Consider the following 27734-nt stretch of genomic DNA (forward strand, 5'->3'; position numbering starts at 1 on the left):
GTTGTAACTTCTGCACCAATTGCAGCTTATAAGGGTGAAAGTGCAAGCGATTGGGTAAGATCTTGCTCACCGTGCTTTTGCTGTTGTCATATTTATAAGCTTATTCCAATAAGTTTTGATTTTGTAACCATCAATGAAGGAGTGTTTTTCTGGGCGCCCTGTATACTAAATGGAACAGACTGTGAGGAACTATCTAAGCACCATTATGTGCTTATATACTACTAGTCTTTAAGCCCGTTACATTAACGGGTGCTAGAATAGATGTGTGTGTCTGTCCTCCTTTCTTTCTCTCTCTCTCCTTGGCCACTTTCTGTGTCTTTCTTTCTCTCTTTTTCCTTGGCTGTCCACCACCACCCCTTGTCTGCTCCCCCCTGTCCAGCAGTAGCCCTTCTCCTTTCCTTTTACCTCCCCCCAGTCCAGCAGCACCCCTTCACTTCTCCTCCTGTCCAGCAGCAGCCCTTCGCCCTTCCTTTTACCTTCCCCCTGTCCAGCAGCACCTCTTCCCTGCTCCCCCTGTCCAGTAAGCCTTCTCCCTGCCTGCCTATATTTTTCTGTTGTGCCATGCCTGACTGTCTCTCCGTGGCCCCCTTCTGTCTTCCCCCCCCCAGAGCAAGTCTGTCTGCCCCAGCACACCCCTCCCCCAAAGCAGCCCCCTTTCCCTCTCCCTGACTGTCTCTCCGTGGCCCCCTTCTGTCTTTCCCCCCCTCAGAGCAAGTCTGTCTGCCCCAGCACACCCCTCCCCCAAAGCAGTCCCCTTTCTCTCTCCCCCTCCACTTTCCTGAGCATTTGAGAGAAACCGCCACCACCGCTCAAATTCCTCCACACGCCGCCAGCCGTCCTTCTCGCCACGTGACACCACACCCCGTTTCCGTTCACCTTCTTCCATGCCCCCGCATTCTTATACGTCTCCGTCTTATACGTGCTCGGCGCTCTAGACTGAAAGTTATGTTTGCTGGCGACGTGCTTTTCACTTGAATCGCTGGTTCGTTGTCAAACCCTCTGCTGGTACGGCCCGCACTGCACACTCCAAGGAGGGGAGCAGAAGGAACGACCCGATCTTCTCTGGCACAACCTGCACCTGCGAGCCCCACTCTGCCACCCCGCAGGGGACGTGTTGCGGGGCGCACCAACCTGGTCACCGCCCTCTTGCTTTCAGGGAGCTGCCGCTCCAAGCCAGTGCACGTGCCGTAAGCTGTGTCCTTCCTTGGGCCATATGCGCCGCAAATAGAATATGGCTATGGAAGGACACAACACGCTGTCAGGAATCACGGTCTCCTAAGTGCGCATGCGTGCTAGAGTTCTGCACGGGAACGGGGATCGCGGGAATCCTGCGGGTCCCGCAGGAGTCCCGCAGGAACCCCCCCTAACCCACGGGACTCCCATGGGGACCCCCTCGAGCCAATGGGACTCCCATAGGGATGGAAGGCTTTGGAAGCAGGGTTCGTCCATATAATAGTAAAAGAGGGGGTTCATAAGTTAATTACCTGAACAGAAAACAAAAAAAGGGTTCCACCAAAGAGATTCCACAAGGAAAACAGAAGCGCAAACACAAAAGAAACTGTGGAATTGATGATCCTGTCAGAAGTAATTGCTGCTTTTTATGGGGACGGGCGGGGTTGGAGGTAATTCCTTGCGAGGATGGGTGGGGACAGAGAGGATCCTGGAAGGGACGGGTGGGGATGGAGAGGATCCTGACTGGGACGGGTGGGGACGGAGAGGATCCTGACGGGGACGGTTGGGGACGGAGAGGATCCTGACGGGGATGGTTGGGGACGGAGAGGATCCTGATGGGATAGGTGGGGATAGAGAGGATCCTGGCAGGGACGGGTGGGGACGGAGAGGATCCTGGCGGGGACGGGTGGGGACGGAGAGGATCCTGACGTGGACGGGTGGGGACGGAGAGGATCCTGGCGGGGACGGGTGTGGATGGAGAGGATCCTGGCGGGGAGGGGTGGGGACGGAGAGGATCCTGGCGGGGACGGGTGGGATTTCTGTCCCCACGCAACTCTCTAATGCGCACTTAGGGTTTTATTATAGAGGATCCCCATTCTGAATCATGTTCCAGAGCTCTGTCAATGCCCCTCATTCCTGCTCTGCAGTATCTCCTGGTATTTCACTACTGAGAGCTCCCTATTCTGAAGACTTGTGGAGTACAGAACATCGGTCGCTGCCTTCACGTACTGGATATGTCTGATGCTGTCTTTCGTCCTGTGTCCCATTCTCTATTTAAATTTACAGGGGATTCGTCCTCACCTCTGTGGAAGAGGCTGCTTAGGTCTGCACATGAGAGAAAGTGTTTCTTTCAGTACTACCAGCTGTCATGTCTTTTAAAATGTAATTTAATTAACCTTTTCCTAACGCGTGTCCCGGATGACGGGACATTCCAAAAATGTCGTTGCCATCGTATGTCCCATACTAATAAAAAGCCAGGAACACAAAATATTTGAATTTACAGACTCATGACTTATTTACATTATGTTTACAATAGCCGTAAATGATAACGGTGAATAATACAAAACTTTGCTAAAATAATTACGACTGGAACCCGCGTAACGTAAAATGTATTATGGAAAAGGTTAGGAATGCCAACAAACATTCTTAAGAATAAACTTGGCAAAGAAAGATATTACTTACAGCGTGTATCACAGCAGAAAATTACATTGAAAAACTCAGTACATGAAAAGGAAAATAAAATAAAGCAAGCAATATCAATAACCCCAGATCACATTGTGAAAAGGGGCAGAATGAAACATAGAAAAAAAGCGGCAGAAAAGGGCTATAGCCCACCAAGTCTGCCCATTCCAAGTATCCCCCCCCTGAATTTACTCCCTTAAAGATTCCACGTGAGTATCCCATTTTCTCTTAAAATCCGTCACGCTGCTGGCCTTTATCACCTGGAGTGGGAGTCTGTTTCTATAACCATAAAGCCCTATGACCTCACAATGCAGATGTAAAGAGCTTTAGCCAATAGGAAGAGGAGATGCAAATGTTAAGAGCCTTAGCCAATAGGGAGAGGAGGAGATAGTGGATGCTGTGGCCATTTGGCCTTTATCTGCCATCATAGAAACATAGAAAAAAGCAGCAGAAAAGGGCTATAGCCCACCAAGTCTGCCCATTCCAAGTATCCTCCCCCTGAATTTACTCCCTTAAAGATCCCACAAGAGTATCCCATTTTCTCTTAAAATCCGTCCCGCTGCTGGCCTTTATCACCTGGAGTGGGAGTCTGTTTCTATAACCATAAAGCCCTATGACCTCACAATGCAGATGTAAAGAGCTTTAGCCAATAGGAAGAGGAGATGCAAATGTTAAGAGCCTTAGCCAATAGGGAGAGGAGGAGATAGTGAATGCTGTGGCCATTTGGCCTTTATCTGCCATCATAGAAACATAGAAACATAGAAAAAAGCAGCAGAAAAGGGCTATAGCCCACCAAGTCTGCCCATTCCAAGTATCCTCCCCCTGAATTTACTCCCTTAAAGATCCCACAAGAGTATCCCATTTTTTCTTAAAATCCGTCACGCTGCTGGCCTTTATCACCTGGAGTGGGAGTCTGTTCCAATGATCCACTACTCTTTCGGTGAAGAAGTACTTTCCGGAGTCGCCATGAAACTTCCCTCCCCTGATTTTCAGCGGATGCCCTCTGGTGGTCGAGGGTCCCATGAGCCAGAAGATATCATCTTCCGACTCGATGCGTCCCGTGATGTATTTATACGTTTCAATCATATCTCCCCCGTTCTCTTCTTTCCTCGAGTGAGTACAGTCGCAATTTCTTTAGTCTTTCTTCATTCGTGAGATCCTTGAGCCCCAAGACCATCCTGGTGGCCGTTCGCTGAACCGACTCGATCCTCAGCACGTCCTTTCGGTAGTGTGGTCTCCAAAACTGAACACAGTACTCCAAGTGTGGCCTCACCATGGCTTTGTATAATGGCATCATAACTTCAGGTCTCCTGCTGACGAAACTTCTGCAGATACACCCCAACATTTGTCTTGCCCTGGAGGAAGCCTTCTCCACTTGATTGGCAACTTTCATGTCTTCGCTAATGATCACTCCTAGATCGCGTTCCTCTGTGGTCCTAACCAAGGTCTCACCATTTAGTACAGTTTCCCTAGAAATAAAAGAAAACTCTTAAAATAAAATAAAATAAATCTTCATTTTAAAATAATTTCAATAAATGAAGAACAGTAAATAAAACATTTACATTATAGACATCACTTAAAATATTACAAGATTCTTACAGATCAATAACCCCCACTCAAATTATTCTTTATCATTCATGTATCTATAAATTTAACATAATTCCACAATTCACTACATATTTTAAACATAAAATTACACATTTACCCACTTAGACATATTTTAAACTTTATAAACCACCTTCCCCCATCCATAATAATTATTGATTATAACCATTATATTCCTTCCACCTTCCCCCCTCCCTCCCTCCCTGGATGTGCAATTCTTCGAACAACAAGAATGTATAATTATATTAAATCTACAAAAGACGTCAAAGGACCCCATATTAGATTAAAGTTTTTAAAGTTCCCTAACTGATCAGCTCTCATTTTTACATACTCTTTATAAAAAATAAAATCAGTACCAGAGACATTCCATTATACCATAATGTACTTTTTGTCTACATCTGGACTAACAGGAGTAGAAACTTCCAAAGGGCAGGAGGCTTCCTTGCTTTTAATAAAATCTTTAAATGTGGATCTAAGAAAGCATAAAATTTGCCAGCAAAAATCTTTCTGATATATTGGCAGCGGGATTTAAGGAGGAAACTTGGGGGGGATCTTTTGCTCAGAGCTCTTTCGTATTCCGGTTCTTGTATACAATGCTTGAAAGGACACATTTGAAAGGATAAGTTTTCTGTCTCTGTCTGAGCTGGGGGGGGCTCAAACACAGACACAGTTTGTATTTATTCTGCTGATGTTCTGAGACAGGGCCATTTAATCTTGTTAATGAAGTTAGCTGTTTGAGACAATGGAGGTTCAACCCCCCCACTGCCATGTACCGGTTGAGAGAGATAAGAGAAGCTTTAACACCTTTAGATTTAGACAATAAAGCACATATCCTGCTCCCCCCCTCTCTTGTCCAACCCCTTTTTCCTGTGTTGGTTACCACTGACCCATGTAAAAAGATATAAAACTGGATGTACACTAATAATAAAACAGGCAATCTCTTTAGGACACTGTCTGCGTATCCTTTCTTTCTAAGGGGAATGCCTCTGGATATCTGTACCCAGGCGACAGGGTGTGGGCAGGGCGGTTTTGGGACCAAGAAACGGACTCCGTTCGCTTCAATGTTGAGCTCAGGGAATGCCACTATAGAACCCTATTGAGAGCGTATGATTCCCAAAGTCAAGCCTACCATATGGGCTGTGTAGACACCCAACTTTGTACTACATGCATTACAGAAATGAATTCTTACTTTCATGTCCTTTGGTTTTGTGAGGGTATACAGTAGCAACATGGATAACTGAACACAAACTAAAACTTAACCCTGACAAAACAAATTTTATTCTCCTAGAAAACAGCAAAACTCCAACCTTAACAAACCTTGTAATAAACTCGATCTCTCACCCCATTCAACCCACACTAAAACTTCTTGGAGTACTGATTGACAGAAGCTGTACCATGCAACCTCAAATCAACAAAATTATAAAAGCATCATTCATGACTATGAGAAACCTAAGACAAATCCGAAAATTCTTCGACAGGAAACAATTCCAACTTTTGGTACAATCTCTTATCCTTGGACTAATAGACTACTGCAACATACTACACCTCCCCTGCCCAGCGACCATGATAAAGCAATTACAAACAATACAAAATACAGCCTTAAGACTCATCTACTCATTAAAAAAAATATGACCACATAATAGAAGCATACCACGACGCACACTGGCAACCAATTCAAGCAACAGTACAATTCAAATTCTACTGCCTACTGTTCAAAGCAATTAATGGAGAAAGCCCATCCTACTGGAACAACCGACTAACTCAGTCCACCTTAACCAGACACAGGAGAACCCACTCGCTATTCACAACCAAAAATGTCAAACGAAGAAAACTGTATGACAATCTAATAGCCACCAAAGCAGCGAAACTAGACAGGCAAATCACCAATCTGCTATCTTCGACCACAGACTACAAAACCTTCAAGAAAGAAACTAAAACCCTACTCTTCAAAAAATACATAAAACCTATATAACAAGACCAGTTCCTTCCCAAACTCCACCACCTCACTCTCTTACCTCTTTCAAATCTAAAAAGTTTTCAACTACCCAACATATATCACCTCAAGTTCCCGACAATCTCTTAGGTAATTCATATGTAATCCCTATGACAATTCTCATGTAAAGCTACAATTCTTGTAATCTACGACAATTCTTATAAAGTTATAATTCTTGTAACCTCCTGGTAAATCTTATGTAATCCGCCTTGAACCGCAAGGTAATGGCGGAATTGAAATCACTAATGTAATGTAATGTAACAGGGTTTTTGGGGGGCTTTGACTTCTTCCTGCATCGACTTCTGCATGTTCCTGTGCCTCTCTGCACTTCATATGCTGTTTGCTCAATTTTCCATGTTTTCTGTGTATACCTCGGCTGAAAAACTGTTTTTGAGTAAATGTTATATCCTGGGGAAAAAATGTATTTTGAATTATTGATTGGCTTATGAGCCTCCCTCCTTTTGGTATTGGAGAAAAAACTGCATGAACTGATGGGATGGGAGGCCCGGATGGCTTACTCCTCTCGCCGAAGAAGTAGAAACTTTGTCAACATTTGAACTCCTTATTTGAACATTTTACCTCCAAGGAGTCGGAGTCGTATTTTGAACAGATTTCAGTTGTTTCCTAACCCTCCTGTCTGACCCTGGTTAATTCTTTATTGTTGGATTTGGGGGATGGGGGTGGGAGGGACTGGGGGGGATTTTCTTGAGGCCTTGGAGGACATAAGAGTACAGTCCTCTTTGGCAGGTAGCCTTTATTGTAAATTCTTTGCTTGTCATTTTTTGTTTCTGGTTCTTGTTAATAAAAACAGATTTAAATATAAATTTTCCAGCAAACTTAACAAGACTTATGGGAAAAGGGAGCCTCCCAGAGCCACGAGTTGAGATCTGTGGGTAAAAAATAGCCTTACCTCTCAGCTGAGTGGCCCTGCAGAGGTCAGGAAAGATCAAATAATTTTTATGATGAAAGGTACAGCTGGAGGAGCCAGTTCTCCACCATGGCTTCAATCAATGGTACCTGCTGTCCACTCACCCCACAAACACTCATTCAGTAGCAGCCTGTTCCCAGGTTCCCAGACACTGATCAGAGCAGCTGGCAGCATCCTGTCTTCTGGAGGTATAAGGGCAGCCATTGGCATCTGCCGCTGCTTCAGCGATGCTTCCATGTTGAGGGTGAGTCTTGCGACACTCGGGGCTCAGAGCCATGACTCCTGCAGCAACTCTGCATCCCAAGTTAGTCCTCTGGTAGCAGGGTAAGGTTGCTGCCCTAATCTGGAACAGCTGCAGCAAACTGTGTTCTGGTCCTGCATCTGCTCAAGTTGCCATTTTGTTTGCATGCTTGCAACTTGCCTGGTTGTGTTTTTGATAGGGAAGCTATAAATATTTTAATAACAAGAATAAACGGCTATAGTAAACAAAATCAATTTGGAGTGGGGCATTATGTTTATGGGAGCAAATGAAGGAAATGGTTGCCTTTCCATAAATCTTGGAAATAACTTGTCCTAGTTTTCTTAATTGCTTTCTCTCGGTTACAGAGATTGATATGACTGTGTCAGAGTGCAAAGGACTGAGATCCACTGGAGCTCAGGGCTTTGAGGGATATGATTGAGGAATGTTCGATTAAATGGATGGAAAGCGGGTCTTCACGATGCTCAGTGGCTGTGTCTTGGTGAATCCCAGGACCCCCCTGACATTGCCTGTAGTAATGAAAAGGCAGAAAGTAAAATTATTTCTTCCCCAATCATTTTCATCCCCTTAGCCACAGCAAATGAATCCAGATGTGTGGGTTAAGCCCACCCACCAGTAGGTGGAGACAGAGAGCAGCAGAGTTGTGCGCTAGTACCTTGGATGGCAAGCAGTGGACGAGGAAAAACGGAGAGGCTCCCTCCTCAATGCACACATAGCAATAAAGTAGAAAACTTTGAAGTGCTAAAAGAGAAAAATAAATGCAACAAGAAAAATGGCTACAACAGCAGAGGAACAAAGACCCAAGATATCTCCCCCCCCCACAATAGAACACGCAGGGTGGGGCTCTGGATTCGTCTGCTGTGACTAAGGGAACAAAAATTATCATGTAAGAAATAATTTTACTTTCCCTGTCAGCAGTAGCAGACAGATCCAATGCATGAGATGTAGCAAAGCAGTCCTCAAATAGGGTGGGCAGGCAAGGTAGCCAGGATCGACTCTCCAAAGGAAGAGGCAGCATGTGCCATGACATCCATTCTGCAATGATGAACAAATGTATGGACAGACAACCAAGTGGCTGCTTGACAAATGTCTTCTAAGGAAAAAGCACGCACTTCAGTCCAAGACGCTGCCAATGCCCTGGTAGAATGAGTGCACAGCTGTAGCGGAGAGGATCTGCCTGCAAGAACATACACAGAGGAAATTGCTTCCCGAATCCAACAGGACACTGTAGCTTTAGAGACCATGGCCCCTTGGTTGGGTCTCCCAAAGAGGACAAAGAGATGGTCTGAGTGTCGGAACTCATTAGTGACTTGCAAGTAATGCAACAAAATGCGCCTAACATCAAGAAGATGCAACTACTGAAAACTGTCCAGGTAATCCTCCTCCCGAAAGGAGGGGAGAAAGAGAGGCTGGTTGATATGGAACACGGAAACCACCTTCGGCAAAAAGGAAGGAACCGTGTGAATCGAGACTCCTGCCTCAGTGAAGAATAGAAAGGGGTCTCGACGTGAGAGAGCCTACAAATCTGACACCTGAGGTGCTGAAGAGAGAGCTACCAAAAAAGCTGTCTTCAAAGTAGACCGTAGTCCGGCGAAGGGGTTCAAAAGGAGGGTGCTGAAGAGCCTTGAGAACGAGATTCAATTGCCACTCCAGACAAGGGTGTCGCAGAGGAGGCCACAAACGTCCCACCCCTTTTAGGAAGTGCACCAAGTCCGGGTGGGCTGTCAAGGAAGAACTGTGAAGACGGCTGCGAAAGCATGCTAGCACCATGACCTGAACCCACAATGAACTGGCTGAAAGACCCTTTTGGTAGCCATCCTGCACAAATGCCAAAATGTGGAGCAACTGAGCCTGGAAAGGAGATATGACTGCAGCAGACTGTCAAGCTTCAAATAGGTGTCACACTCTGACGTATGCGGTGGACATGGAGTGTTTACAAGCCTGAAGAAGGGTAGAAATGATGGAATCCGAGAAACCTTTCTTAGGTGTGCCCGCTCAAGAGGCAGGCCGTAAAGCCAAAGCGGGTTCAGCCCGGCATGCATTCTGGCCCTTGTCAGATTTCTGTGTCTGGCACATTGCAACTTAAACCCCCTAGGCTGCGACCAAGGCAATGAGACAGTGGGAGCCTCTTGGAGAGAAGAATCCAGGAGCATGGAAAAATCCATTCATCCACCTGCTGGAGATAGAGTATACTGGAGAGGTATGGAGCATGCCATCCGAGGTATCAGCTCATAACTGTGCTGTTCTCTATCTCTGCCTGCTGGTGGATGCGCTTAACACATGCGTCTGGATTTGTTTGCTGCTTCTGACAGGGAACTGACATTGTGGATGATGGAATGCCTTTGAGCTAGAAACATAGAAAGAAGCATAGAAACATGACAGCAGATAAAGGCCTAATGGCCCCTCTAGTCTGTATGTTGTGAAGGATAAGGACTTAGAGGCAGGTGTGCACTCTGACCCAGAATTTCCTAAAGTGGGATTAGGAACAGGCCCTTCGGTATGTTTTGGCTTGGGGGGTCAGAATGCCGGGATCAGGGCTGTTGCAGAAAGCCATGTACAGATGGCTGAGCACACAAACATAACACAACAGTTTTGCTCGTCGACACAGAACTTATGATAAGGAAAACCTTTCATATGCTGAAAGATTGGAGAAACTGGGGCTCTTTTCCCTAGAAAAGTGGACGCTTAGAGGGGACATGATAGAGACTTACAAGATCATGGAGAAAGTGGAGAGGGACAGATTCTTCAAATGTTTGAAAACTACAAGAATGAGAGGGCATTCGGAAAAATAAAGAGGGGACAGATTCAGAACCAACGCTAGGAAGTTCTTCTTCACCCAAAGGGTGGTGGACGCCTGGAATGCGCTTCCAGAGGGTGTCATAGGACAGAGTACGGTATTGGGGTTCAAGAAGGGATTAGATGATTTCCTGAAGGAAAAGGAGAAAGAAGGGTATAGATAGAGGATTACTATACAGGTCCTGGACCTGATGGGCCGCCGTGTGAGCGGACTGCTGGGCATGATGGACCCTTGGTCTGACCCAGCAGAAGCACTGCTTATGTTCGTATGTAATCATATTCAAATTCGAAGCACACGCAACTTGTGTACCGATCGGGGTGAGCACCCCTGGCGCATGCACACAAGGTTCTGCTGGTGCCGTGCGCCTATCCAAGCCAAGCAAGTGTCGGCAGTGCCGTTCTGTAGGTAAAGAGTGGCATCATGGGAACTGTGTGAGCAACTTTCCAGCACACGTATGTCCAGAGAAAATTTCTTCTGCTTGGACCCGTGCGCAGTGTTTGGAAAAGTTGCACGTATTTGTTATCCTCAAAGGGGGGAAAAAAACCAGAAAGTGCAGAAGATCAAACTTAGACTTCTAAATCTTGTCTGACCTGGCATTTAAGCTTCTGCCTTATGCTGAACCTTAGTCTGCTTCATTAGCTAATACTTTTATTAATGTTCATTTTAATGTGCTCTGCACCAGCATCCTACATTATCTTTTATGGGCATCACTTCTCTTCGTTTTCCACCCGTAAATTTGCACATAGACATCACACCATCCTTGCGCCCGTGTCTGTGCAAGCTTTCTGCTTTGGCCTATCTCTCCTCTGCTTCCCCTTGAAAATGACTTGCTTTGTGGTGGTTGCTGACAGATGGAAAGCTAAGCCTTTCTTTCCGAGAGAGGCTGGACCTGCTCCCCCCAGTCCACCTCTCCACTGGCATTGATAATTAGAAGCTTGCATAAACCTCCTGAATCAGGATCTGGGCAGCCCTTTCTTGAGTTTTGGAAATAATTAGGTCTAGCTAATGGGTAACCATTAATCCAGACTTACACTGCCTGGTGATTCCTCTCTTGTTGTTCAGGGAGGGGATTTCTGGATGGCTTCTTTGTTTCTCTACCCAAAGTCTGCTGTTTACATGTGCTACTTCCTGTTTTTAGCTTGAGGTGCTTTGATGCTCTCATCCCCGATTTTTTGTTATTGCATCAATTTCTAAATTGCACTGTCACTTGAGGATCTTTCTTTTCTCCATTCATTCCAAGCTGCCACTAAGGGTTGAACACAGCTGTTTTTAAATCTGGCATAGGAGTGAGTGGGGATCCTGTTTTCCTTAGCATTACAATAGAGAATGACACGGGAACACATTTTTCGCAGTCCCCGCGGGAACTCATTTTCCCGTCCCCGCGAGTTCTTTTCCTGTCCCTGCCCCTGCCCCATTCCTGCAAGTTCTGTCCTCATCTGCACAAGCCTCAAACACTTTAAAATCATAAGTGTTCGAGGCTTGTGCGGTTAAGGCAGAGCTTACAGGAATGCGGCAGGGACAGCGACAAAACTCACGGGGACGGGACAGGGAAATTGATTTCCTACGGGGACAAATTTGTCCCTGTGTCATTCTCTGCATTCTAACCTTTTGGGGTGAGCCAGGGCTATGAGGCCTAGGGCCACTGATCAGGCATCAGAGCACCCCACTCCTTGAAAGAGGAATTTCAGAAACCATGGTTATCCCTAGAAGAGAGCATGGTGAGAAAGAGACCTTTGTGAGCACTACCCTGTATGCCTGTGCGCCAAGTAAGAAGGTACCTCCCACTTCTTAATGCTTACATGAAAGACTGCCTGACGAAGTGGCTTATGTACTGCACAAAATGGTTCCTTGATATTAGTCTACTCATTATTATTTTTATTATTATTATTATGAATATCAGGAAGTTGTTTCACGCAGTGAGTGGTCATTATGATGTCCTAGAGCCTTATGGTTATAGAAACATAGAAAGGGTAAATTAGATACACATCTTCCTTGAGAAGCATACAGTGATATGGGGACTAAAACTAGGCCAGGGTACACCTGGCGGGGCCTCCGCGTGTGCGGATCACCGGACTTGATGGACCCAGGGTCTGATCCGGAGATGGCAATTCTTATGTATCAAGATTCCGTGCAGAATCTCAAAGTGTAGCAAGATTCCAAAACCCCAAATAGTAGCAGCATTTCGGAACCCCAAAGAGTATCAAAGCTGAGGGGGGACAGGTCTAGGACGAATATCAGGAAGTTCTGTTTCACGCAGCGAGTGGTGGACACCTGGAATGCTCTCCCAGAGGAAGTAATTGCAGAATCCACCGTTCTAGGATTTAAGGGTAAACTAGATGCACATCTCCTTAAGAGTGGCATAGAGTGATACGGGTAAGGGTAAATTAGATGCATATCTTCCTTGAGAAGCATACAGTGATATGGAGACTAAAATTAGGCCAGGGTACACCTGGCGGGGCCTCTGCGTGTGCGGATCACTGGACTTGATGGACCCAGGGTCTGATCCGGAGATGGCAATTCTTATGTTCTTATGTATACGCAAAGCAGTGTTTTACCTTGGGGCAAAAAGATGCCCTATTTGCCCCATGAAACCCCTTGGCAGTATTAACGTAGGTTTGAATGAAGAATATAACCATATATCAGTACAGCCACAGTAAGTAGTTATCTTACCGTTTTGCCAAACTTCATTCTATCTGGCTTAAACAATGCATTTAGGTCCTCAGCGGGCCACCACACACTCAAGTTGCGTCATTGTGTCTGGCTTTCTGCTCCCATTCCTCATCGGACCAATAGATATTTTTATAAATATTTTTAAGACTTATTATTTTAAATATAATTTTAAATATATGCTAAGAATCCTTAGCTTTGTATGTTCGACGCTAGTCGGGAGGGAACAGGAATCGCCAACATGTTTCGCCCATAAAATTCCAAGGGCTTTATCAAGGCTCCCTCTCCCTAAATAGATATAAAATACACCCAAGTGTTCATAAATATCTTAACCCAGCATATATACTTATAACATACTTCATTTAAATCCTTACAACGTTAAAAAATTTTTTTTAGCTCTCACCATTCACACAGCTCTCTCCACCATTGCGTCAAGAGCGAAATGGCGGTCACGCTCTAAGTCAGCTGATTTTATGCGTAGCCCCGACAATGACGTCAGGAACTAACGTCATAATAACTACAGTTTTAATAACATTTTTTAGTCAATGTAGTACAATTTAATGGATGACAAAAAATGGGGAGCCCCCGGGGACATCTGCTATATTAATTTATATTAATAGATATTTTATATCTATTTAGGGAGAGGGAGCCCTTGATAAAGCCCTTGGAATTTTACGGGCGAAACATGTTGGCGATTGCTGTTCCCTCCCGACTAGCGTCGAACATACAAAGCTAAGGATTCTTAGCATATATTTAAAATCATATTTAAAATAATAAGTCTTAAAAATATCTATTGGTCCGATGAGGAATGGGAGCATAAAGCCAGACACAATGAAGCAACTTGAGTGTGTGGTGGCCCGCTGAGGACCTAAATGCATTGTTTAAGCCAGATAGAATGAAGTTTGGCAAAACGGAAAGATAACTACTTACTGTGGCTGTACTGCTATTTGCCCCATGGGCATCTGTTTTACTATGAACCATGGGGCAAGTATGGAAGGAAGGGGCATCTCTTTAGCTGACCTGAGGGATGAATATGTTGTTCTTCAGCAAGAAGTTTTCCAACATAGGTAGCTTCTTGCAATTTTAGGGGCTATTCTGGATGGAATTGAGCTATGTTGTCTGTGAGGAAGTACGAGTACAGACCTCTCAGAGTTTCGGTATTCTTTTGTTTCATCCTCTGCCTCGTTAAAGTTAAAGATTCTCTTTGTTTATTTTTTCCGGTTGTACTATTTTTGTAAAAATAAATTTAGACATATAAATTATATATAGGTGTGATCAAAAAAATGCGGTGAAGGCTGCTGCCAAGCGCCATCCAATGGAAAGGCAGGGATCTTCAATACAGGAAGCGGTGTGTCACACCTTAGTTATAGTGTCTGACAAGTTTCAACTTGTTTGGTGCAGTCAGTCGGTTGAGAGAAGATGTGCCGTAAATCATGGATCATGAACAACATGAAATTTTGTTTCAAACTAAACTGCAAAAAAGTGCTAAAGAAACACATGAATTGTTAAAATTAGTTTATGGGGATGCTGCAGTAACCATGAAGATGGTTTACAAGTGGTTCAAGCAATTTCATAAGAATGGCCACTGCTGGGTCAGACCAGTGGTCCATCATGCCCAGCAGTCTGCTCACACGGCGGCCCTCTGGTCAAAGACCAGCACCTTAACTGAGACTAGCTCTACCAGCGTACGTCCTTGTTCAGCAGGAACTTGTCTAACTTTGTCTTGAATCTGGAAGAGCGTTCCAGTTTTCTACCACTCTCTGGGTGGAGAAGAACTTCCTTATGTTCGTACGGAATCTGTCCCCTTTCAACTTTAGAGAGTGCCCTCTCGTTCTCCCTACTTTGGAGAGGGTGAACCACCTGTCTTTATCTATTTTGTCTTGAATCCCTGGAGGGTGTTTTCCCCTATAACAGCATCCAGAAGAGCATTCCAGTTTTCCACCACTCTCTGGGTGAAGAAGAACTTCCTTATGTTTGCATAGAATCTATCCCCTTTCAACTTTAGAGAGTGCTCTCTCGTTCTCCCTACCTTGGAGAGGGTGAACAACCTGTCCTTATCTACTAAGTCTATTCCCTTCAGTACCTTGAATGTTTCGATCATGTCCTCTCTCAGTCTCCTCTGTTCGAGGGAGAAGAGGCCCAGTGTCTCTAATCTTTCGCTGTACGGCAGCTCCTCCAACCCCTTAACCATCTTAGTCGCTCTTCTCTGGATCCTTTCGAGTAGTACCGTGTCCTTTTTCATGTACGGCGACCAGTGCTGTACGCAGTACTCCAGGTGAGGGCGCACCATGGCCTGGTACAGCGGCATGATAACCTTTTCCGATCTGTTCGTGATTCCTTCCTTTATCATTCCTAGCATTCTGTTTGCCTTTTTCGCCGCCGCCACACATTGTGTGGGCGGCTTCATTGATTTGTTGATCAGAACTCCCAAGTCCCTTTCCTGAATCGGTTGTAGACTGGGAGAGATCGGGATGTCCTTCAACATCAAAAACCCAAGAGAGTGTTGAAAGAGTAATCCAAATGGTTCGATCAAACAGGCGATTGACTATTAGAGAAATTTCTGAGGCTCTTATGGTTCCATTCAAAACATTTTAACAACAGTTTTGAACATGAGGCGAGTGAGTGCGACCTGAGAAATGGGCAAACGGTTTCATCCTCCATCATGACAATACTCCATGTCACACATTGTTTCTGATGCGGCAATTTCTGTCAAATAAAACTATTACAATGCATCCTTATTCACCAGATCTGGCACTGTGCGACTTCTGGCTCGTCCCCAAAGACAGCACAACTAAAAACACTCAAGAAAGAGGTCTTCTAGAGGCAAGAAGTGTATTTGAAACGAGGGGGATTAATGGCGATGTCTTTTATTGTATTTTTTTTTTTTAATTTAAACATTCATTGTAATTTTTTATCGCACCTCATATATATATTCTAGCTTGGATACTATTTGGGCGATTCTAAAGAATTTCCATGCTCTGTTGGGTATGCTGAAGATGCAGTGTTTTAATCAAACTAAACTAAACCTTAGGTTTGTATACCGCACCATCTCCGCAAGCGCAGAGCTCGGCACGGTTTACAGAGGTTGAGAGGAAAGGAACTACAAAGGGATATAGGAGAGGGACTGAGAAGATAGAGAGGGCACAGGGTACTGGAGAACGGGAGGAGATTAGATTTTTGAAAAGAGCCAAGTTTTCAAGTGTTTGCGGAAGGATTGGAAGGAGCTTGAATTTCTGAGCGGGGATGAGAGGTTGTTCCAGAGTTCTGTGGTTCTAAAGGGGAGGGATGTTCCAAGTTTTCCTGTGTGGGATATACCTTTTGTAGAGGGGAAAGATAGTTTCAGTTTTTGGGAGGGTCTAGTGGAGAGTGGGTTTGAGGAATTCCAGAAGAGAGGGATAACGGGAGGGAGGATGCCATGTAGGATCTTGAAGGCTAAGCAGGCACATTTATAGAGGACTCTGGAGTATACTGGGAGCCAGTGAAGCTTGGAGAGGAGTGGGGAGACGTGATCGAACTTGCCTTTTGCGAAAATAAGCTTGGCCGCGGCGTTCTGAATTAGCTGAAGTCTATGAATTTGTGGTGTGCAAAAGCCAGATTCTGTGAGAGACGAACCTGCAATGATTTTTCTCTCTGGAAAAAAGGAGGCTCAGGGGAGATATGATAGAGACCTTCAAGATCATGAGGGGCATAGAGAGGGTGGATAGGGACAGATTCTTCAGACTGAAGGGGACAACAAGTACGAGGGGGCATTCGGAGAAACTGAAGGGAGATAGGTTCAAAACAAATGCAAGGAAGTTTTTTTTCACCCAAAGGGTCGTGGACACTTGGAATGCGCTACCGGAGGAAGTGATCAGGCAGAGTACGGTACAGGGATTCAAACAGGGATTGGACGGATTCCTGAGGGATAAAGGGATCGTGGGATACTGAGAGAGGTGCTGGGATGTAACACAGGTATAGAAAGCTAACCAGGTAATAAATAAGTATAGAAACCCAACAGGTCGTGCATGTGCAAGACCGGAGGGTTAGGACTACGATGGGAAGATAGGTCTTAAATGAGAAACCAAGGTGGCAAGGGAGCCCCTTCTGGTGATGCAGACAGGTCGTGACCTGTTTGGGCCGCCGCGGGAGCGGACTGCCAGGCAGGATGGACCTATGGTCTGACCCGGCGGAGGCACTGCTTATGTTCTTATGTTCTTATGATTTTGTTTTCAAGCACAAGTATTGGTCAGCTTACTCTGTTAATAGGGAAATATTACAATGAAATTGAGTTTATTGATTAGAAAATAATTTGAGAAAAGTATTGCTCTGGATTGTAAATTTTCAGAGCATAAAGTTTTTCAGTGCATTCAGTAACATCATTGTTCTTTTTTTATTTTGGATTGTGCATCAGGCTGGTATTGTGTCCATAGTATGATTGTCTCTTTTACCCTATTTTATGAATGATCTGTATCCTGCTTGGAGGAGTGTGTGGCGCAGTGGTTGAAGCTACAGCCTCCGCACCCTGGGGTTGTGGGTTCAAATCCCGCACTGCTCCTTGTGACCCTGGGCAAGTCACTTAATCCTCCATAACCCCAGGTACGTTAGATAGATTGTGAGCCCACCGGGACAGATAGGGAAAATGCTTGAGTACCTGATTGTAAAACCGCTTAGAAAACCTTGATAGGCGGTATATAAAAAATCCTAATAATAATAATAAATTAATCAGTTTGGTGGGTGTCAGGTCAAAAGCGCGCCGGGACAAAGGCGCGCCCAGACAGTTGAGCGCAGCGCGGAGGCGCGCGCCGCTCTAAATTACTGTTTTTAGGGCTCCGACGAGGGGGGCGTGGGGGGGGAACCCCCCACTTTACTTAATAGACATTGCGCCGCGTTGTGGGGGCGTTGTGGGGGTGTGGGGGGTTGTAACCCCCCACATTTTACTGAAAACTTAACTTTTTCCCTGTTTTTAGGGAAAAAGTTCAGTTTACCGTAAAATGTGGAGGGTTATAACCCCCCAAACCCCCACAACGCCGGCGCGATGTCTATTAAGTAAACTGGGGGGGTTCCCCAACAAAACCCCCCGTCGGAGCCCCTAAAAACTGTAATTTTGTGTGGCGCGCGCCTCCGCGCTGCGCTCAATTGTCGGCGCGCGCTTTTGTCTTTCGCGCCGTTGTCTATGAACCAATCCGTTTTATAACTACATACTGTACAAAATAGGAAACATCTCAGTTCTACTTTCTCCTGCTACTTGTGCACAGTTTTGGTAAGCATAAAAAGTTGGTAATCAAGATTATATTTATATGATATATAAAACCATAAGAAAAATAAGACAAGAAATGTTATATATAAAATATATTATAAAATATCAAGTGTATTGTTAAGATAATTGTATGAAAATTTATGACACTTGTTGTTAAATGGAAAAAAAATTCAATAAAAAACTTAAACAGAAAAAATATTTTTTTATTTTTTTTTTTACATATGTTCTCACAAAGTTCCTCTGTCAGAGGATATTTAACTATATCAGCATTGACTTGGGAACCTAAATGTGCCAGACTCGTTGAGAAGTCCTTGTTAAAATGGTTCTCCCAGATGTCAGCCTGTGCTTTCAGTTCCTGGGTCTGGAGTGTAATAATCTCCTATGGCTGCCAACTGCAAGCTCTGATTCCTAGTGGGCCTCATTGGTTCACATTCAGAGAACTAACCCCTTAGGTTTCCTATTCCTACACTTCTCCCTCCGTATTCGCTGTGATTGGGGATTAACAGAACCGCAAATACAGAAAAACCACAAATAACTTATGTTGTTTGCTGTTTTCTATTAAAAACCATCGTGAATATAGTGAAACTGCGAATAACATGGTGGGAGACCTGGCCTGTTCCTGAAGGAGAGGCAAAACATGGTGAAGAAAGGGCTGGGAATCAGCGATTTTCTCTGTAAACGCTTGGAATCGGCGATTTCTCTATGCAAGCTGATGTAATTTGGGGGGAGTCAACAAGCTAAAAACCGTGAATAATCGAAACCGCGAATGCTGAATCCACGAATACGGAGGGAGAAGTGTACTACAATTAATTATTTCTGTAGTGCTACCAGATGTATGTAGCACTGTCCAGAGACATAAGAACATAAGCAATGCCTCTGCCGGGTCAGACCCGAGGTCCATCGCGCCCAGCAGTCCGCTCACGCGGCGGCCCAACAGGTCCAGGACCTGTGCAGTAATCCTCTATCTATACCCCTCTATCCCCTTTTCCAACAGGAAATTGTCCAATCCTTTCTTAAACCCCAGTACCGTACTCTGCCCTATCTGGAAGCGCATTCCAGGTGTCCACCACCCGCTGAGTAAAGAAAAACTTCCTAGCATTTGTTTTGAATCTATCCCCTTCCAATTTTTCCGAATGCCCTCTTGTTCTTTTATGTTTTGAAAATTTGAAGAATCTATCTCTCTCTACTTTCTCTATGCCCTTCATGATCTTGTAGGTTTCTATCATGTCTCCTCTGAGTCTCCGCTTTTCCAGGGAGAAGAGCTCCAGCCTCTCCAATCTTTCAGTGTATGAAAGGTTTTCCATGCCCTTAATCATTCGTGTCGCTCTCCTCTGGACCCTCTCAAGTATTGCCATATCCTTCTTAAGGTACGGTGACCAATACTGAACACAGTACTCCAGGTGCGGGCGCACCATTGCCCGATACAACGGCAGGATGACTTCTTTTGTTCTGGTCGTAATACCATTACAAAGAAGACAGTCCTTGCTCGAAAGAGCTTACAGTCTAAACAGACAAACAGGATGTCATGGATACAGTTAAGGGGAACGGTTAATCTACTAACTGGGTCAGTGGGGAGTAGGGTTATGGATTGAAGGCTATATCAAAAAGGTGGCTTTTCAGTCTGCTTTTAAACAAGGTGATTCAATTTGCAGATGACTCAAAACTTTTCAGAGTTGTTAAAACACATGCGGACGTCATACTTAGTCTCTGGATGCAAGCGACCGCACCTACCTACTGGGCTTGGAGGAATTGCTTTCATACTTGGATGCTCTTGGAGCAACGCCATGCCCACTTGTCGTTCAAGCGGAAAAAAGTTTTTATCCCAGGACAAGCAGGCAGGTATTCTCACTAATGGGTGACGTGATCCAACGGAGCCCCGATGCGGACGCTTCTTTGAAGAAAAACTCAAAGTTTCGAGTCGCCCGCGCCGCGCATGCGCGAGTGCCTTCCCGCCCAGACCAGGGCGCGTCTCCTCAGTTCTTACTTTTCCGGGGAGCCGAGAAGTCCGTCTTCGACTCTCTGGGACTCCTATATTCAATCGCTTTCCCCTAGGGCCAGAAGTCTGATACCGTATGCCCTCGGCTGCTTCCCCGGGATGGTTGCTATGTTGTTTGGCTGAGTGTGGATGGTTGGGTGAGTATTGTCTGTACGTAGGATGGTATGGGGCTCGATTCGGGGGGGGGGATGGGGGTTGTCCTCTTTGATGTTTGCTGAGCGGCATAAGAACATATCTAGCTCAGCAGTCTCTCTGCTCTTTTTGCTATCTTCGGGGTACTGGATAGAGGTTCGGGGGAGGGGGGCTGGGGTGGGGCGAGTGTTTGCACTTGGGAGTGGGTGGAGGCGGAACCGGGGGTTTCTTTGAAAAACTTGTTTTGTTGTACTTTTGGTATTCTCGATCTTGTTGAACCATCATTTTGTTTTGTGTATTTACTGAATGCATCCATAAAACATGATTTACACTAAAGACATGCGGACTGTAAAAAAATTGCAGAAAGACCTTAGGAAATTGGAACATGAAATTTAATGTGGACAAATACAAAGTGATGCACATCGGGAAGAAAAATCCAAACCATAGTTACCTGAAACTTAGGAGTCAGCACCCAAGGAAAACTTCTAAGTGTCATTGTAGACACTATGCTGATATCTTCTGCCCCGTGTGCAGCAGCAGCCAAAAAGCAAACAGGATGCTAGGAATTATTAGGAATGGAGTGGTAAATAAGACCAAGAATGTTATAATGCCTCTGGATGGCTCCAAGGTGCTACCTCACCATGGGTACTGCTTTCGATTCTTAAATAAAGATGAAAAAATGTAAAGATGAACACATAAAGAATTAAATGCTGGATGCAAGGGCCCGGGAAGACAGTGTCTTTGGGATAGGTGTGTTTAGAGCTGGCATTTCAGATTCTGTTCCAGGGTAAAGAGTGCTTTGTTATTTCCAAGGAATCTGACTTGCTGATTTTCTTTCCTTGAGTCCAGCCAGGCCAGGCCAGAGTCCCACTCAATCTGTTAATTTCTGAAGAGTTTATTGTTGGTGCAGATATTCTTAAATGGGATTTCTTTCTCTGGAGTGTGGAAGGACTAAAGGAAAGAAAATTTAACGGTAAGACCAAATTTCTCCTACTGCTGGATTGTGGAATTGATGTAAAGGGGAGTGACCAGAATGGCTGCTCTATGTTATACATAGAGATCTTGTAAATTGTGTTACTGAGGCAGGTACGAGCCATTGGTGTGTTCAAGAAACTATTGAAACTGACCTGCTGAGGCTTTTACAAAATATGAAGGAATAGCAAATTGACAGCTCAGACTAGATTGCTTTAACCCAGAAGTAGACAATTCCGGTCCTCGAGAGCCGGAGCCAGGTCAGGTTTTCAGGATATCCACCATGAATATGTATGAGATGGATTTGCATGCACTGCCTCCTTGAGATGCAAATCGATCTCGTGCATATTTATTGTGGCTATCCTGAAAACCTGACCTGGCTCCGGCTCTCGAGGACTGGAATTGCCTACCCCTGGTTTAACCCATGTTGTATTATTTCTGTGTCTGTATCCAAGGAGGGTGGTGTAGAAATGTAGAATAACGAGAAGAGATGCCCAAAAGACCAGCGTGCAGCCAGACATGCCTACAAAAATGTCCTTTATTGAAAACTACTCAGATGAATACACATTTCTTTAATGAATGCTATCTAAGTAGTTTTCAAGAAAAGATCTTTTTTTTTAAATTCTTTATTTTGATTATTCATTACATTAATAACAAATATTCATGAATATCCACAAAATTCTGTATATGAAATGCATTGTAACATAAATAAGGTAATTAGTCAACCATGATATAGTCCACATTATAATGGTCACCAGCATTTTAAATAGGAAATTAAATCTATCTATCATTTACCATCGTAGGTAGGCAGAAATGGCTATTCTATATATCATACATCATCCTCCTAATATAAAAGATCTTTTTGAAGGCTTTTCTGACTGCATGCTAGTCTTTTGGTTATTTCCACTGTTTTACTGCTGAAATGTACGATAACACTTTTTCCACACTTTTTAGTGGCCCTTTGCAGTAGGAAGGACAATTTAGTTCGTGTCTGCTAATCTTCATTCCTTTAGTCCCAATGGATCTGTCCAGAACTTGTAGGTTGTGCCCAGTCTACCAACAGGGGGAGCTAGCGAGAATGCGAGAGCTCTGCCATAAAGGCTACTGCAGTTGCTCTCAATTAGTATTTCAATTACAAAGCAGTGGGAAAGCAGGCAGAATGGAGTGCAAATCTCTTGCCTCCATCACAGAAAATAAGTCAATGGGAAATGTGTCTTCTTGTGGGGTTTTGTTTTTTTAACAAGATAGGATTAATCTTGGTGTCTTAAGAACAAAGTAACTGAATAAAACACAGACAGGCTCGTATTAAGACTGAGAGAGATCACCAGCAATCTCCCATGGTCTGCGACGATACTGGAAATTCAATGCCAGCACCGTATCTGGTGACCTGCATTGAATTTCCAATCTATTTTTGGCTGGCTGAGACATAGCCTGCTTTGCCAATATTTGGAGGCTAGCTGACTCTCAACCGTCAAAGATATTTCACCCTTTTAGGCAGTTGTATTTGGCCGCTGAATATTGGGAGCAACTGGCTATGTCACGCGACATAGCCAGTCACTGGCCATTTGGCTATGCCAGATATTCAACATGAAATAGCTGGCTATCCTATGCTGAATTTTGGAGGATAGCCAGCCAAGTGCTATTTAGACTACCAGGAGCTGTTCCTGGCCATCTAAATAGCGCTGGATATTGGGACTAAAGGAAAGAAAATTAGCAGGTAAAAACTAATTTTTCCTTCCTTTTCATCCCATGGATCAGTCCAGAACTTGTGGGATATAGAAAAACAGTCCTCAAGAAGGGAGGGGCCAAGGTAGCCCTCTGAAAGGACTGAAGTTCCAAAGGAAGGTTCTGTTCGGGCAACAGTATTCGATTGGTAATATCTAAGAAATGTTTGACAAGGTGACCATGTGGCAGATCTACAAATTTTGTCAAAGAGAGATTCCCTGTAATTCTGCAAAGGAGGTAGAATGTGCTGTGTTTGAGTGGGTCTTGAGGTCCAAAGGAGTTTGTTTTCCTACAAGAATATAAGCTGAGGTAATAATGGCTTGTTTTAGTTGTCTGAGAGCAGCTACGTAGCAACCTTTATGGCAGAGCTTTATAATTCTCTCTGTCTCCACCTTCTGGTAGATGGGCATTACCCACAAGTTCTGGACTGATCTGTGGGACAAAAAAGGAAGAACTCTTTGGCTTCTTTGAGAGTGCATGTTTTGTTGTTATTTTTTTTCCTTAAAAGTTATATGCTGATGAAATAGATTTCCCAGATGTCTTCTCTGTGAGGGTCACTGTTTATGTGCTAGGATATTCTTTATGCATGTCCTCTTATGTTTGCTGCAGTGCTACCGAGATCTTGCCCTGGTGAGCAGAGATGGAATGAACATTGTATTAAACAAAATAAATCAACTTCTAATGGAGAAATATTTGAAGCTGCAAGATGGCTGTCGAACTCAGGTAGAGCACACCAATCCCAACCCACCTCCTGTCCCAGTACTATGCACCTCATCCTCAGAGCTCCAACCTGTATGCATACTAGTCACACATCTCGCTCCCAAAGTCTTCTCTTGTCTGTGGGTTGGGGTGGTGCCAGGTCAGTTTTTATCAGTAAATCGGATCCGCACTTCTCTTTTGGGTGATGATGGGTCAGTTTCTCTCATAGTTGCTGGGCCAGTAAAGTCAGTTCTTTCTTTGTGGGAGTAGCGTGGAGGCAATGGCAGTCAACTTCAGTGGTGCATGGGTGGTGGCTGAGGAATGATAGGATAACCCCCCCACCACCACCACCACCTATAGAAGCCAAACTTTCACCCTGTGGCTGGTGGGGCAGTGACAGTTTGCTCCCTGAGTCGTGGGATCAGTCTTTTTTTTTAGGTGGGGCAGCGGCCGGTTGGTTTCTGTAGTTTATGGCTAGTGGGGGGTCAGTCCTTGCTGTCTTTGGGTGGTGGCAGTCAGCATCAGGTTGGTTTCTCTGGTCAGTGGGTGTTGATGTTGCTGTGACTTTGTTCTCTCTATAAATTGTCTGTCCGTAGCTGGTTTGGCTGGTACGGGAACTGGTGAAGAGCGGCGTTATGGGGGCTGATGGTGTCTGTATGACCTTCATGAAGCAGATAGCAGGTGAGCTGGGGTTCATATTATGGTATTTATCTCATCTTTAAGCTCAGAATCTGCGCATGGTGTGAACAGATGTTTCCAGTTGCACGTAGTCCTCTGCAGTCAGTTTCTTTGTGGCCCATAATACCTACATGTATGCATAAGAATATGGGGATGATTTAGTATGAGAAACATACGTAAATCCTTAATCCTGGTTCTCTAGAATTCATGGTTTATTGGCATTTATTTAACTTCCTTTCTGAGCAGCGGTGTTCAATTCCTGTAAAATCGAGATGAGCAAAGGAACTGCAAAATGAAATATGACAGAAATCGTTCACAAATCCAGTCCACAATTACGAATAATGGGCATCGAACTTTAACATAACAAATAATAAAAGAAGCCTCGTGAAATTGGAGTTCATGGGCCCAATATCCGACTGTGGGAGACAGCCCCATCTAAGTCCTGCGCTTAGTGGTGAACCCGGTTCAGACAACAACACGGAAGACAAAGGTGCGCGCCGACAACTGAGCGCAAGACGGAGGCGCGCGCCGAAGAAAATTACTGTTATTAGGGGCTCCGACGGGGGTTTTTTTTGGGGAGCACCCCCAGTTTACTTAATACAAATCGCGCTGGCGTTGTGGGGGGGGGGGTTGGGGGTTGTAACCCCCCACATTTTACTGTAAACTTAACTTTTTCCCTAAAAACAGGGAAAAAGTGAAGTTTTCAGTAAAATGTGGGGGGTTACAACCCCACAAACCCCCCACAACGCCCCCACAACGTGGCGTGATCTATATTAAGTAAAGTGAGGGGGTTCCCCCCCCACGCCCCCCCACGCTCCCCCCCTGTCGGAGCCCTAAAAACAGTAATTTTCTTCGGCGCGCGCCTCCGCGCTGCACTCAATTGTCTGCTTGCGCCTTTGTCCCGGAGCGCTTTTGACCTGACACCGGGTACCAGGCCGTTTCCGATGGCATTTGAACATCCAGGGTTTTTTTGACTGGCTATAACTCAACCAGTTAAGATATAATGATCAAATATAGGACTGCTATTTAGGCAATATAGCCAGTAAATGCTAAATATTGCACAATATAGCTGCTTAACTTTTAGCTGCTAACCACACATATTCAGCGGAGATAACCGTTTTTCTTGCGCTGAATATTTGCGGTTAGCTGGTTAAATGCTATTTAAATGGTCAGCGGCCATTTCTGGCCAGTTAAATAGCTTTGAATATCAAAAAGTCTTTATTTTTATTGAATTTTCAAAATTAACACAAGATAACCTTGCTTAAGAAAAACAGCTGTATAAAAGGATACAAAAATGAATTTAATTCTCAAGGAAAATAAATTAAAACCTTCTTAGACCACAATCAATACTTGGAGAGTTCCTAGAAAATCTGACGAGAAACAATAATAATAACATAATAGAACCAAGTGGGTATTTGTTCCCTTACCTTCTGTGGCTTAATCCTCCCCTGTTTTTTTTTTTAGAATTGTATTTATGTTAATTGTTGTTTACCGCTTCCCTCCTTATATGTACTATTGTATTAGGAATGAATGGTATGTTTGTTGGTTTTTAATATTTTACATAACTTTTGAACTTATGTAAATCGCATTGGATTTGGACTATGCGAGGTAATCAAAGAAACTAAATAAACTTGAAACTTGAAAACTTGTAATCAAGTATATAAGCTTAGCAGAAGATTCCCTATATTACATTAATTAACACTACCACAACTATTTCAAATCAAGAAATGCATGCAGGTGTTCAGGTAAATAAAAAACATATTTAACTGTAAGGCAAGCAAAAAAGTTGCACCCAGCGTCACTGTCTCAGTTCTCATTGCCAGGAAAAGTTTACGCCGCTCTTGCGTTTGCCTTGCGACATCTGGGTATATCCAAACCCTTTTCCCCAGAAATGGCAATTGAGAATTCTGGAAATACAGTTTCAAAAGTGCGTCTTGCTCAAAAACGAAAGAAACTAATAGAGTAGCTCGCTCTGTGGAATCTGTAAGTTCAAGTTCAAGTTCACTTTATTTTTGATGAATCGCCTATTTAAAACATTCTAAGCGATGTACAATTAAAAAACAGATTATAAGAGAACATACAATCATATTAGTAATACATTAATAACAGCAAAATAAATATTTGTTAAATAATTACATAAAACAGAAAAGATCTCTATACATAATGTTAAAAACAAACATGAAAAGAGGGAAAGGGGGGAAAAAGTTACAAATTTTTCTCTTAACGGAGGAAAAAACATATATTAGGGAAAAAAACAAAGGGAGGGGAAAAAGAAAAAAAAAAAAAAAGAGATTAATCGATAAAGGCATCATTGAATAAGAAAGTTTTTAAAAGTTTTTTAAAAGAGACAAGATCTCTATCCTTTCTAATAAAAAGAGGCAGAGTGTTCCAGAGTTGGGGAGCTAAAACATATTGTTTCTCCTTGTTCCCACAATTTTTAAGGAAGGGACCAATAATAACTCTTGTTGTGACGATCGAAGGGATCGATTTGAATGATATGGAATAATCATTTTGGATATAAATTGAGGGGTATTATATAGTAGGACCTTAAAGACTAGAAATGCTATTTTAAATGTTATTCTATGATTAATAGGTAGCCAGTGTGACTTAATAAGAAGGGGTGTTACGTGGTCGTATTTTTTTGCTTTATGTATAAGTTTTATGGCAGTATTTTGGATTATTTGGAGTCTTTTCTTTTCTTTTTGGGAAATATTATATAATAAAGAATTACAGTAGTCTAATTTGGAAATGATCATAGAATACTTGATGATTCAAGTATTTCTGTAAGATTTAATTGTTCCACAGCTGCTCCTACCTCAGGAGTGGCTGCTAACTGTCTCTTTCAGAAGGCAATTATTTATTTTAGTAGGATTTAGTAGAGCAGTGTTCTTCAACCTTTTTACACCTTTGGACCAGTGGAAATAAAATAATTATTTTGTGGACTGGCACCGGTCTGCGGACCGGCGGTTGAAGAACACTGGGCCAAGTTATGGGCCAGACCCCGCCTATCTCCACCCCAGACCCCGCCCCCATAATAGTACTAATTATAACACAATTTTTTTCATTCATTTTTCATATATACACACACACAATATAATCTTATTAACACATAATGGTTAACCACAAAATTAAACTACACAAAGCTATATTCCTAAATTTCCCATTGGTGACTATATTTGTGTTTTGCATCAATAAAAAAATTGTTTGATCATAAACTACACAAAGCACACGGCATGCTTCTCAACATTCATTCCTACCAGAAAACAGATAACCTCTTTGCAAATATGGGACCAGAAACTAAAAGTACTAATATATGCAAATGAACCCTAAGATGCAAGACTCTGCATGCAGTACAACCCCAGAGAAAAAGAAACAAATGCATTTCTTCCTGGACAGTGCAAAATACAGACAGC

The 27734-nt window shown here is 43.8% G+C and overlaps 1 protein-coding gene across 3 annotated transcripts in view; it reads left to right on the forward strand.

Annotated features, from left to right (window-relative positions):
• The window catches only part of INTS3 (integrator complex subunit 3), a 132767-nt gene that overhangs the window by 15249 nt on the left and 89784 nt on the right, over nucleotides 1-27734 (forward strand). For all 3 annotated transcript variants that reach the window (XM_033924947.1, XM_033924949.1, XM_033924948.1), the window contains 2 exons: nucleotides 23554-23667; nucleotides 24240-24324. In XM_033924947.1, coding sequence (XP_033780838.1) covers nucleotides 23554-23667; nucleotides 24240-24324 — 199 coding nt within the window. The remainder of the gene's footprint in view (nucleotides 1-23553; nucleotides 23668-24239; nucleotides 24325-27734) is intronic.

This window comes from Geotrypetes seraphini, chromosome 16, assembly GCF_902459505.1.
Source record: "Geotrypetes seraphini chromosome 16, aGeoSer1.1, whole genome shotgun sequence".
NCBI classification, from domain to species: domain Eukaryota; kingdom Metazoa; phylum Chordata; class Amphibia; order Gymnophiona; family Dermophiidae; genus Geotrypetes; species Geotrypetes seraphini.